The sequence below is a fragment of the Lolium rigidum genome, chromosome 1, assembly GCF_022539505.1.
Source record: "Lolium rigidum isolate FL_2022 chromosome 1, APGP_CSIRO_Lrig_0.1, whole genome shotgun sequence".
Classification (NCBI taxonomy): Eukaryota; Viridiplantae; Streptophyta; class Magnoliopsida; order Poales; family Poaceae; genus Lolium; species Lolium rigidum.
In genome coordinates, this window is record NC_061508.1 from 105,971,385 (window position 1) to 105,983,523 (window position 12,139).

The 12,139-nt window shown below is 48.5% G+C and overlaps 1 protein-coding gene and 1 pseudogene across 1 annotated transcript; one reads left to right on the forward strand and one right to left on the reverse strand.

Annotated features, from left to right (window-relative positions):
* Nucleotides 1-3,716: 3,716 nt before the first annotated feature.
* On the forward strand, nucleotides 3,717-6,652 carry LOC124649761 (annotated as a pseudogene).
* A 2,557-nt stretch (nucleotides 6,653-9,209) lies between these two features.
* Nucleotides 9,210-11,812, reverse strand: LOC124646802 (cell division cycle 20.2, cofactor of APC complex-like). Its single transcript, XM_047186889.1, has 5 exons — nucleotides 11,448-11,812; nucleotides 11,078-11,341; nucleotides 10,716-10,985; nucleotides 10,019-10,615; nucleotides 9,210-9,930 (listed from the first exon to the last, which is right to left on the reverse strand). Exons 1-5 carry the CDS (start codon nucleotides 11,586-11,588, stop codon nucleotides 9,796-9,798), a joined length of 1,407 nt encoding a protein of 468 aa, XP_047042845.1. The 5' UTR covers nucleotides 11,589-11,812; the 3' UTR covers nucleotides 9,210-9,795.
* Nucleotides 11,813-12,139: the final 327 nt, after the last annotated feature.

The following is a 12,139-nucleotide window of genomic DNA, read 5'->3' on the forward strand; positions in this document are numbered from 1 at the left end:
ATCCAAATACATCACACATATGAATTTTCGTAAGACATACCATTCCTAAGCACATAATAGACATATGTAAGACAATATAATGCATTTGCTAAGCTCCAATTTTGCCTTTCAACACATACATACATAAGGTTTCATACATACACACATACATTCATATCTAGGGTTCCAAAAACAATAAAATCTAGGGTTCCATGCATACATATCTAGGGTTCCATGCATACATGAGGCTATCAATTTCAACACATACACATCAATATAGATTCCAACAACCAAAATTTCCAATGAAGGTTCCATGTCTAAATCGAATTAAATCGGAGCAAATCTTGGATGAATCGAAGGGCAACGAAGGGGAATACCTTGAGGAATGTATGGGGATGGATTTGGCCGGCCAGATCTGTCCAATCCATGGAGGATTTGGTGGGGGGACGGAGGAGAGGCGGCCGGCGGCGGCGGTTTCGGGCGAGCAGAGAAAAGAGTAGAGGGGAGAAAGAAGAGGGTCGGGCTGGGGCGGGCGCGGGCGCCACACATAAGTGGATGTGTGGCGCCCTTCCGAGCGGCGCCACAGTTTCACCGTGTGGCGCCGATGGGAGCGGCGCCACACATGCTGCCACGTCCGATGGGAGAACAACTCAGCGTCGAGGACGCCACGTCGGCTGGGAGAGTGGCGCCGCCGCCAGGGGCGCCACACTGTGAGGTGTGGCGCCGGCGTGAGGGGCGCCACACAAAAGGGTTAGATGGGTGAAATAGTTTCGCCGGAGGGTCAGTCTGTGCTATAGTTTCAGAAAAGGGTTATTTTTGTGTAAATCGCCCGACGGGGTTTGTACTCCTCAACCGCTTTTCTGTATTTTTTTCCAGCGACGGGGGTGGGCCTTTGCTTGGCATAGTTCTGTGGTCACTAAATGTGTCCATGTGCATAATGCAGAGCCCCAGGCTTATCATCTTTTTCGGAAAAGTGGTGATTTCATTCCTTTGACCAAGGGTTGAAATTCTCAAAAATCGTTGTGTGAAAATCATAAGGGCTCCTGCAACTCAAATGAATTTTAAATGATTTGGTTTCATATTATAAATTTTCGGATGAAGCCCGGTGATCAGGGGTACGTTAGCACCCCTGACTACTCGACACGTGTCTAACGGCATCCAATAATCCGTTAACACTCTCCAGTACGTGAGGCCCCTAGCTCCCTGCGATTGTTTTGGATGCAATCAAGCTAGCTGCCATCTGTATATGAGAGTGGATGCAATCAATCACCGGATGCAATCAAGCTAGCTGCCACAGACCTCCCGTACACATCCTCTAGCGGCGAGGCACGGACTGGCTCTGCCACGAGATCCGCCATGGGCTCACTCGATGGCGCCGCCGGCTCGTGGAATCACAAAGTGTGCGGCCGCAACGCCGGGGCGCTTGCCTCTCAGGTCGTGGACCCTGGCGGCTGCAGGTCGTGGACCCTGGTGGCCTCTCAGGCGGCGCGCACCTCCTCCGAGTCGAGGAACACGAGGTCGCCGCCCGCGCGGTCGCCCAACTTGTCCAGCTCCTGCCCCCCGCCGGCCTACCCCCCCCCCCCGCCGCTTCTTCCCCTTCGCGGGCCGCGTCGTTCGCGACCCGGCGACCAACATCCCCCAGGTCGCCTGCAGCAACGCCGGGGCCGAGCTCGTCGTCGCCGACGCCGACGTGCCCCTCGCCGCCGCCGACTTCGTGCGCGTCGACCGATCGCTGGGCCTCATCCAGATCCCCTTCGACGCGGGCCTCCCCATGTCAATCCAGCTGGTCCGCTTCGCGTGCGGGGGCTTCTCGCTGACCATCGCCACCAACCACCTCCTCGCCGACGGCTGGGCGTTCATCTTCCTGCTCAACAGCCTCCCGGAGATGGTCGCGGCCATCGAGTGGCGCCTGTACCGCATCGACGCGGCCGACCACGTGGAGCTCCAGAGGGCGGCCTCGGCGGCCGCCCGCCGCACCTCGCGCTTCGTCGCCGGAGCAGGGGCGGCGCGCGGCCTCTCGTCGGTGAGGGGGGAGCAGGGAAGGAGCAGGATGGGAATCGAGAGGAGAGGAGAATCGAGATGGGGATTGGGATTTCACGGCCGTTTGCTCGCCGTGAGCATCTACTCGGGGAGAGCGAATCTAAAAGCAAATCCAACGGTGTCTAGGGGGTGCGCACTTACCCCTTAACACTAAATCCACTCTCTATAAAATTTTATGTTGTTTTTGACAAAATTATAATTTTTTAATGTTGGTTGCTTGATTTACGGGTTATTAAAACTTCTTTCTAGGAATTCATTTGTACACCCTTTTGGATGACATTTCCGCTCAAATCCCCTGCCGTTTTCCTTGTTTTTCATGTAATGTCAAACACTCTTTGATTTAAATTATCGCAGTTCTCTTATCAAGTAAGATTCAATGGTACTTTCTCCGCCTCATAATATAAAATGTTATTAGAAGCAATATCAATTGTAAATGTGTTGTCAGGACGGTGTGAGTATGCTAATAGTACATGCCACTGTAATCCGATTAAACATTGACTCCGTGAGGGCGGCGATTTGGAACTAGCATGGTATTTTTATTATCAGAAACAATATATTAAAATTTTATGCTCCCTCCATCTACAAATAAAAGTTTGAGGTTTATCTAAATTTAAATGTATCTAGACACTAAATAGCGTTTGGATAAATCTAGATTTAGATAAATTTTAGGCTTCTATAGACATAGGTAGTATATCCTAATGCATATAGATGATTTTCACACTTCTGCGGTTATTAAAAGGTACTCCCTCTTTTTTATATTAATTATTGTTGATTTGGATGTTTATGTATAGATACATCTGAATCTATGACAACCCCAAGGGTAGAATCTATGACATCTAAGGGCACGTGCAATGGTTGATAAGACCGTCTTATTTTAATCTTGCCACGTTCTCTAGATATAACAGTAAAATATCATGTACAATAGATTATTTTTTAGTCTTATCTTTAGTAACGAGACATCCTAAATATGTGGTGAGAGAGATTGTGCTAAGAGATTATCACTTAGCTAAAAGAAGGCAAAGTTTTTTTCATCTTTCTCTTTCCTCCACCTCAGCGTTTATCCTATGTGGCAGTGTTAAGATATCACCATTGTACATGCCCTAATACGGAACCAAGGGAGTATGTGACTTTTTATGCTATGTGAAAAGACAATTCACTCACAATATAAAATAAAATAAACACAATTTTTTGGGGTACTCCCTTCTTGCTTACAATGTAGAGCATATAATTTTTTAAAAAAGTTAAACGATGTTAACTTTGATCAAGTTCTTTTATAATAATATCTACATTTTTCATACGAAATGTATATGAAAATATACATTGTGAGAAATCTAATGGTATTCATTTGGTTTTCTAGATGTTAGTAATATTTTTACCTAAATATTTAGTCAAACTTTACATCGTTTGACTTTTAAAAAAATCTTATACGCACTACATTTTGGCAAGGAGGGAGTACTACACAATCTTTGAGAACTTATTTACGGCTCAAATCAATATTCGGAAAATTGCTTATTCGCTAATACTGTAGCAAATACGGAGTAGTTGATAGTCAAGACTGTAGAATGGCCAGTCTAGTGTGGACATACTCCGCCTGACACAAACCAGCTCGTTCCCTCCGTTGCCCTCGCTCAAAACCCTCCTCCGCGTGCCGTGCGGCGGCCAGTATCGCCGCCACTGACCACCTCGGTTCTCCGACGATGCGGCACGGGCTGCCTCCGGAGACGCTGAGCTCCGGCAACTACGAGCTGCTCCAATTCCTATATGCCTCCCTCCCGGAGCCGCCGGTCTCCACATTCCCCTCCCTCTGCTGCGCCGCCGACGGAGACAAGACCGACCGCGTCAGCCGCCTCCCGGACGATATCCTCCGCCGCATCGTATCCCTCCTACCGGCCAAGGACGGCGCGCGCACCACCGTGCTCTCCTCGCGCTGGCGCGGCCTCTGGCACTCCGCGCCGCTCGTCCTCGCCGACACCCACCTCCTCCCCGGGGGCGACGCGGGGGTTCGGCCCGCCCGCCCGCGCCGGCGCCGCCTCGCGTGCCGTCACCAACGCCGTCTCCGCCGCCCTCGAGGCTCATCCTGGGCCCTTCCCCTTCGTCAGCCTCTCCTGCAGTTTCCTCGCCGGCGCCGACCGCCCCGTGCTCGCGCGCTGGTTCCACCAAGGGCGTCGACGTGCTTGTCTTCGTCAATCGCCCCTGGCCCCTCCCCGGCCTGCGCCTCCCTTCCTCGCTCTTCAGCTGCGCCTCCCTCCGCAAGCTCTGGATCGGCGCCTGGGTGTTCCCGGACACCGCCACGCTCCCGCGCGGCGCCGCCTTCCCCAACCTCCGCGAGCTCGTCCTCGGCTGCGCCGTCATGGAGGACAAAGACCTCGATTTCGTGCTCGCCGTGAGCCCCGTGCTGGAGATCCTCGCCGTCGCCGGAAGCCAGAACCCAGTGCACGCTCGTCTCGCCAGCCCCAGCCTTCGGCACGGGATGTTCTGCTTGTCCATCCTGGACGAGGTCGGCGTGGTGGACGCCCCAAGCATGGAGGGTCTCTTCCTGTGGCATAATAAGACCGCCGTGAGCAAAACGAGCACGACGGTCAAGATCGGCCATGCCCCTAAGCTGAGTTTGCTGGGATACCTGGAGCCAGGAGTGCACACCCTGCAGATCCGCGACACCATCATCAAGGTACGTGCGATGCCATGTCAACTCATTTCTCAGTTTCCAATCCTTCCTTTCATGATACTATGGACGGAATATGAGTCTGGATTGCAATTGCTAGATACAACACATAATTGCAGTTTTGGGGGGAACATGGGGTTGGGTTGTTTAGGATCTCCGGAACAGCGATCAACCGATGATATGACCAAGAAAAAACGCAACCAGTAAGAGGAATTTTGAAACAGGGGTACGCCGGTGTTAAGTTATATAGGCTTCTCTTATAATGCACATAGTTTAGCCATGCAAAGTTGCAAACCAAGAGGAAACCATATGAAATTCATGCCTTTCAATCTCTTGCTAGGCAATTTTTTTACAATTTTACTCCTATTTTAGAATGCAACTCATTTTTGTGTTAAACACATATCAGAGCAACCACTGGTTATCATTTCTTCATGCTTAGCAAATAATAAGGTTATGAATTATCAGGCTATTAAGGCATGTCTGGTTTGCAGCAGCCACACTTTCTTATGCAGTTACCCTATTTGTCATTAACTCAATTGCTAGCCAACTTTCGCCACAAGTGTGGTTACCCTTCCTTCATGTTTGGCAGAAAGTAAATTGTCTTGCATACCAATAAATTTTGAAAGGCCCTTGAAAAATAATCATGCAAGTAAACTACTAGAACAATTGCAGAGGGAAAAACTGGTAGTGTCATATCTTTACCCATTTAGGATTGCTAAATCTAGACGATCGTATTCTGATAAATTGGATTTGTTCCTTCTGAACTTAGCATGCTGACATAGTGGATGTCACTGAACTTTTGACCAGCTCAGGGAACCAGTCCCTACATGTCATGCCTGATGCATGAGGGCAGTCTCCAACGAAATAAACAAAGTAGATGGGGGTGGGGAAGGAGGGGCCTCTTACCTTTACATTGTAACCAGTGGATCATCCTAAATGGATGATCTAAAATAAGTCGGACACGTAAAAGGCGTAGTACCCTGCTGATCACCGTATAATCACTACACGATAAGCTGGTAAGGTAACTGCAAATACAGTTTGCCGAATTTGTGAAAACTGCATGCCTATCCTGGGTGACTGATTTGTGCTCTTTCGGTGCATCGCAGGCTGGAACAAAGGCGAGCACAAGCACCATTGTCTCAAGCGTCCAGATATTGGCCTTGAAATTACAGTTCGGAGTCTGCAGTGAAGTCAAGATGCTTCCCAGCTTCCTCAGATGCTTTCCTAGCGTTAAGACGTTGATTGTCCAGGTAACACTCCCTTGCCCCTTCCTTCAATTCTACATGTGTTGTTCAGACCACTACATTGCATCAGATTGCTGCTGTATAATCACCACAATGTGCAGCTGAACTGTTTCCTGACTTAAAATTGCAGTCTGAGGAAACTCTTGAACCCACTAGCAAACTCAGTGTCAAGTCCTGGAAGGGCACAGGTCCTATTGAGTGTGTCCAGTCGCACCTCAAGACTTTGCTTTTCCGCGAGCTGCAAGGGAATCGTAACGAGTTCAAATTCCTGACTTTCATTGCTGAGAATGCCCAGAAGCTGGAGAAGATGTACATTGAAGTAAAAATGGGTCTAAGTCGCACCACGAGGGAAGTGATGGCTACCAAACTGAGGGCTCTTAAGTCTGCTAATTGGGCTAGCAGGGACTGTGAAATGCTATTCAGGACAAGTAAAGTTCTTAGAGGAGGTACCATTTGGAGCATCGAAGTTGGTACATGTTTATCACTTGATGATCCACTTTACTTAAAGTGAATGTCTGGGACTCCAATGAGCCCACATATTCCAACACCCAAGATGCCACCACCAATGTTGGGTACGTGCTGTGTTAGAGAGAGTCCTACTACTAGCATGAGTAGATTTATTTGCTGTTATATGTTAGTATTCTGTGAAGAATCTGCTTGCAGCCCTGCAGGCCTGCACTTGCTACTATCTGAATCTGAAGTGAGAGCTCCAATTGATAGAAGATGAGTTGAGTACTTCAGTGAACTGGAAGGATGAAGTTGACCATGATGTTATCTTTGACTAGCCGGGCTCAACTTGTTTCGGGCGACGTTGGTGTGAATCCAGCATGCGCAATACATGAGAGTGCAAACATGCATGATATTAATATAAATATAAATATTCTTGGTTACAAGTGTTATCTTTTTTTTTTTGACAGAATACAAGTGTGGTCTTGTTAGTTGCTCATCCATACTGCCGGCTATTTTCTACGCGAGATCCTGCTATTTTAATACATCGATTATTATTGAGATTGTCATAAGATATAGGTTTCATCGATTGCTCACTGTTTTCTTCGTACATCTGTGTACAATTGCTCGCCAAACCTGAAAGAGGTAGGTTGAAGTCCATGAGCTGTGATCTGGTATTTTCTAGGCCAGCACATGCATTTGCACCAAAGGAGATGTTTTCTGAGATTTCAGTAGTAGTATTTCCCTTGAATATCTCTCTTGATCCTCTATTCGCACCAGCGGCTTCTGCTGCACTTGATTGCAGACATAAGCATTTTAACCTACTACATGGTACACAGTTTGGAACTATAGTCAGTGATGCAAAAGCTCTCTAACAACTGTTCACTCGGTTCTCTTTGGACCTGAATTTGAAACCTGAGTAGTATATCCTCAAGCGGCATTTCTCTGATTCACGTAAGAAATCTTTTGAAAATGGTTAGCTAAATCAAAAGTCCATACATTCTCAGCTGAATAAAAAAGACCATAGAAGCCAGAGGACAGTAAGTAATCAGTAGGATTCAAATGTATGCCTGTATATAAGGAGCTTCCTATATAGGGTAAGGTTAGATTATTTGTATCTAAGAATATCTCACTTTTCAGTTGCAGTTGATTTACACACCAATTCCTGGGTTGAGGTTGATTCTGTCCGTACCTTTAAAATGTCATTACGCTTCCATCATGGAGGCAAATTGAAATAATGGTTGATCTCTTGATGTCGGATAACCACTGAGAACTTAGCACTAGCACATGATGTCAAACTGTTTCGGCAGGGCAAGTAGCATAGGTCAGTTGGAAGGTCCAGAGAGCAAATCCCAATCTACTAGCTCAACATCTTGGCAATTTTTAGTCGAGTAATTGACAAAATGCACTAGGACGGCCAACGGCGTGCATCTTCAAACTGAACTCGTTATGTTTAGTCAGGTAGCATAAGGAAAACAGGTATTTCACTTGCGGGTATGCTGAGATAGCAGGTTTAGTTACCTTGCACCGTCGCCTCCTGCAGGAGCAACAGTGGGCACTCCGATTGGAAAGCTCGTGTGTGTCTTGCGCGGTAAATCCTGATAAAAAAGAGATAGCAGGTTTCAAGTTCAGAAGGACAAATGTTGGGTTGAGTGCATTTTGGTGTTGGCCGCAATAGTTGCAAACTACTTACCGCCAGCCACTGTTGGCTGGTCTAAGGATTTTCTTGGTTTGTCTTCCTAGTATGCATTTCAGAACATGGAGCACCTAAGAACAAGCACCGACGTGTTAAGTGCTACCGAGCTGGGATTCGCAAGAGAATGAGCAGATGCGAGGAAAAGTGTTGGCAAAATTAGCAGCAGCGGAGCAGAGTTGAAACCTGAAGGTGACCTTTTCAGATGGTAGAGGGTTAGGCCTTTCATGGCCATCAATCAGCCTGAGCACTGAATTGGGCGTCGCTTCTGTTTCAGCCAACAGTATAATCCGACCTGAAAACAGGTACTTCACTTGGGGATATGCTGAGAGGGAGAGGAGAAGATCTGCCTACCTTCCACTGTCGCCTCCAGCAGGAACAACAGTAGTGGCTCCGATTGGAAAGCTTCATGTTTGTCTTGCAAGGTAAATGCTGATAAAACAGAGATATAAGTAAAAAAAATGTTGGGTTGAATGCATTTTGGTGTTGGTCGCAACAGTTGCAAGGTACTTACCGTCACTGTTGTCAGGTCTAAGGATTTCTGAGAACATAAAAACAAGCATCGATGTGTTAATCACCACAGTATTGGGATGCAAAAGAGAATGAGCAGATGTGAGAAAACATGTTACTCCAACAAAAATAGCAGCAGGGGAGCAGAGTTGAAACCTGAAGCCTGAAGGTGATCATTTCAAATGGTAGAGAGTGAGGCCTTTCATGGCCATCAATCAATCTGAGAACTGACTTGAGGGTCGCTTCTGTTTCAGGCAACAATATAATCAGATACGTAACATATACTTAAACTGATGCCAAAGAAGCAAAGCAAGTTGAGTGTGTGTGAGCTCCTGAAAAAGATTTTTCCACGTGATTTTTTGAGTCATGCGAAAATTACTTTTGGGTCTCGCTCAGCCAGCCTAGTAGAAGGACGCCATTACCATCTGGCACTCAGAGCTTAGCATTTAAAAGTATCAGATAGCGCAATGCGAATAAGAGAGTAGACCTTACAATAGCCGGGTCATGACTCATGACCACATGTACAACATTCATAAACATGGATCCAAGAGGAATGCAATTACTTTTTGCACGCAGCCTGCTTTTTGTCAGAATAGCATCACACGATCTACAAAGATATATAAATAGATACAAAGTACTGGTTCAAGGTAATCCTTTTTTCCGCAAATTCAGGAGCTTCATTAGTCAGTTATAGGGTTACAATCATGCTGGAGGACTGAGGCAATGAAGTCTGGGATATAATCTAACCACACACAACGTCTCCAGACAGCACTAGCTTGCTTGGCACATAAATGAGCCGCTTCATTCGCGTCTCTACTAGTTTAGCTAATAACACAGCTTGTAAGCAATCGACTAAACTAAGCTACTTGACCTCCTGGAGGATGGCAGAGATCTCCGATCTTCCTCCCTTGCCCTTCCTCCCATAGTTGGACGACCATCCTAGTGTCAACTTCAATGATAACTGCAGTCATCTCTCCCTCATGATTGCATACCACAGACGCCTGTGCCTTATTGGAGATCCCCTTCAGTAAGCACGGCATCCACGTTCAACTTGACAGCTTCGATTTCCCCTTCTTTCGGATACTATTTGGTTTCTTCTCACCCACCATGCACAAGATAGTTCGTAGTTTCCATGGCACACCAAATAACTTACAGAACATGTCTGCTTCTTTCGTTGTGGTTGCAAGCATTCCTTGCTGTCCATTCACAACCATTTCTCCTTATCGGAGATGATTGTAACTGTTGAACATCCTAGTGTGAGAACTCTTGACTGCATCCTTAGAAGTCCCAAAGACGTTCCAGAAACACAGTCTCTCATCTGCGGCAGCAGATGCTACTGTGCAACCATCAGGGCTCTGCAAAGTTAACCAAAGACAACATAAGACGTCCATGCAAAGAAATGTATGAGCTACACAAGCATAGGGAGCAACGATTGTTACGTACCTGGGACATGAAAAGGACACGGGAAGTATGGCCAGTGAGTTCAGCCATCTTAACCATCGCCGGGTACTTCCACAAGGTGAGCTCATTCTGATCGTATCCATGTGAGCTCAGCAGCTCTCTGTCATTCTTGCTCCAGAGCAGCGCACACACCTGTGCCCCGGTGTTGACAGAGTTGAGGCATGCACCTGTGTTTGTGTTCCAAAACTTGATGCACCGATCGTTTGTGCCACCACCTGATGCCAGCATGTTGCTCTGGAATGGGCACCATGCGAGCCCCCTCACGGCAGCCAAGTGGTCCTCAAGCCTGTGTAGCCATTGGGTGCGACGGCCTGGAGACCCTACTGAGGATGCCATGGCGACATCCCACAAGAAGAGGAGGTCATCGTTGCCGCCACTGGCCAGCTGCTTTCCTGACCCCGACCACTTGAGCCCGCACACCTCCTTGGTGTGCCCACAGTATGTCTGCGCGGCATGGTTCCTGATCCTCATGTCATTGTTCACAATCTTGCCGTAGATATCACCAGAGGTCAGGACTTTGTTGTCTCTCCATGCCAGTGAACCGACTCCCGACTCGTGCACACCTTCCAGTGTCCTAAGCTGCAGAACAAAAAAAAAATCATGATCAACAACAGAGCACACAGACGATGCTGTTCATTAACAACATAAGAGGCCTAAGAAATAAGTACCAAGTACCAACCAGTTGGCTAGAGGTTGAATCCCAGAGCTGGACAACTGAAGACGCGAGGCCAACAGCAATGTGACGGCCATCAGGAGCCCAGCTGACACTAGTGACAGGGCCATCGTCTTCGTGAACGGTGGCGAGCTCAGATATGGACCCACTCGAGACGTCCAAGAGGCATATCCTGTTTCCCAGCGCGATGGACAGCACGTTGCGACATCCCCAGTCCAGCAAATTGACACGGTAATCGTCTGCGAGGTCTGGTGCATCCAGAATTCTATCCGGAGTCTGCATAGGAGGTTTCCGATGCACATCGATTCAGCTATATAAATATACCGTCACTGATTGCCACCCCACACAAGTAGGCAAGCGTGGCATACCTGAGGGATGCATCGGCGCTTCCTGGCCGGATTGGCGTGGATGGAAGCTGCATCATTGGCAAGGAGGCTGTCGGGCTGTGGTGGCGGCTTGTTCCGGAAGGAGAAGATTCTGGTCCGGTTGCCGAGCATCTTCTTGGCCAGCAGCTCGCGGTACGCTCCCTTGGAAGGCGACGGCGCCGTGGCGGCGTTCTCCTTCTCCGTCAGGAGGTAGCGCGCGATGTCCCTGTCCTCCTCTGTTCCTCTGCACGGTATGAACCGGTCACCCTGCGAGAAACAAACAGATTAAGTTTAGCCCGTCCAGGCAATTCGTCGAACGGCCTGCATACGCGCACAAGAAAGAGGAGCAGACAGCAGAGGATCGGGAACTCACGTAGCACTTGATGGCAGGGCTGCCGGCCGCCGTGCGCAGTGACGGCATGTAGGGGCTCGCGCCGGCCTCCCGGAGCGGCGACCGCGACGCCGCACGCGGCGCGGCCTTCACCGGCGTCATCGGGTCGGCTCCGGCATCCATCGGGAAGCAGCGACGGACAAGAAACGCGCGAACAAGCGAACGGAGCAACTCAGAAACGCGAAGATCGATGGGAGACAAAGCACGCGCGAGGGCGAAAGAGAACACGGGCCGAGATCGGGATTAGAAACCAGACGAGGAGGACCGTGGGAGAGGATCTTGGGGGAGAAGGCGCGTTGGTTTCTTGGCGGGATTTAGAGCTGCTTCTTGTGGTGTTAATACGAGTATCGAGTAGAAGTCTAGGAGAGGGAGGGGCGTACATATCACGCGGGAAAAAAGCAAGGACGCGGCATTGCCTGCCCTGCTCCCTCCTATGGCTATGGTCCGATCCAACGGCTCGTCTTTGCTTTTCAGCTCCACCGCCTTATCTTTTTTTTCTGGCAACTCAATTTTTTTATTCATTAAGACCATTGACAAGTTACATACACTAATGTGCAGGGTTGCACATTTAGATTGCTGATAACAGCAATTACAGGGCACTGGTCTGAGCACAAACCTGCATTTGAGCGAGATATACTGCATTTACAGGCAAAATCGGTGTAAATATTAGGACC

Excerpts from the sequence above, each read along its gene's own strand:
- LOC124646802 (XM_047186889.1), bottom strand. The coding sequence starts at position 11,588 with ATGGATGCCGGAGCCGACCCGATGACGCCGGTGAAGGCCGCGCCGCGT. Across the intron at positions 11,342-11,447 it reads GCCCTGCCATCAAGTGCTAC|GGTGACCGGTTCATACCGTG; the intron begins GTGAGTTCCCGA and ends TGTTTCTCGCAG. Across the intron at positions 10,986-11,077 it reads AGCGCCGATGCATCCCTCAG|ACTCCGGATAGAATTCTGGA; the intron begins GTATGCCACGCT and ends CCTCCTATGCAG.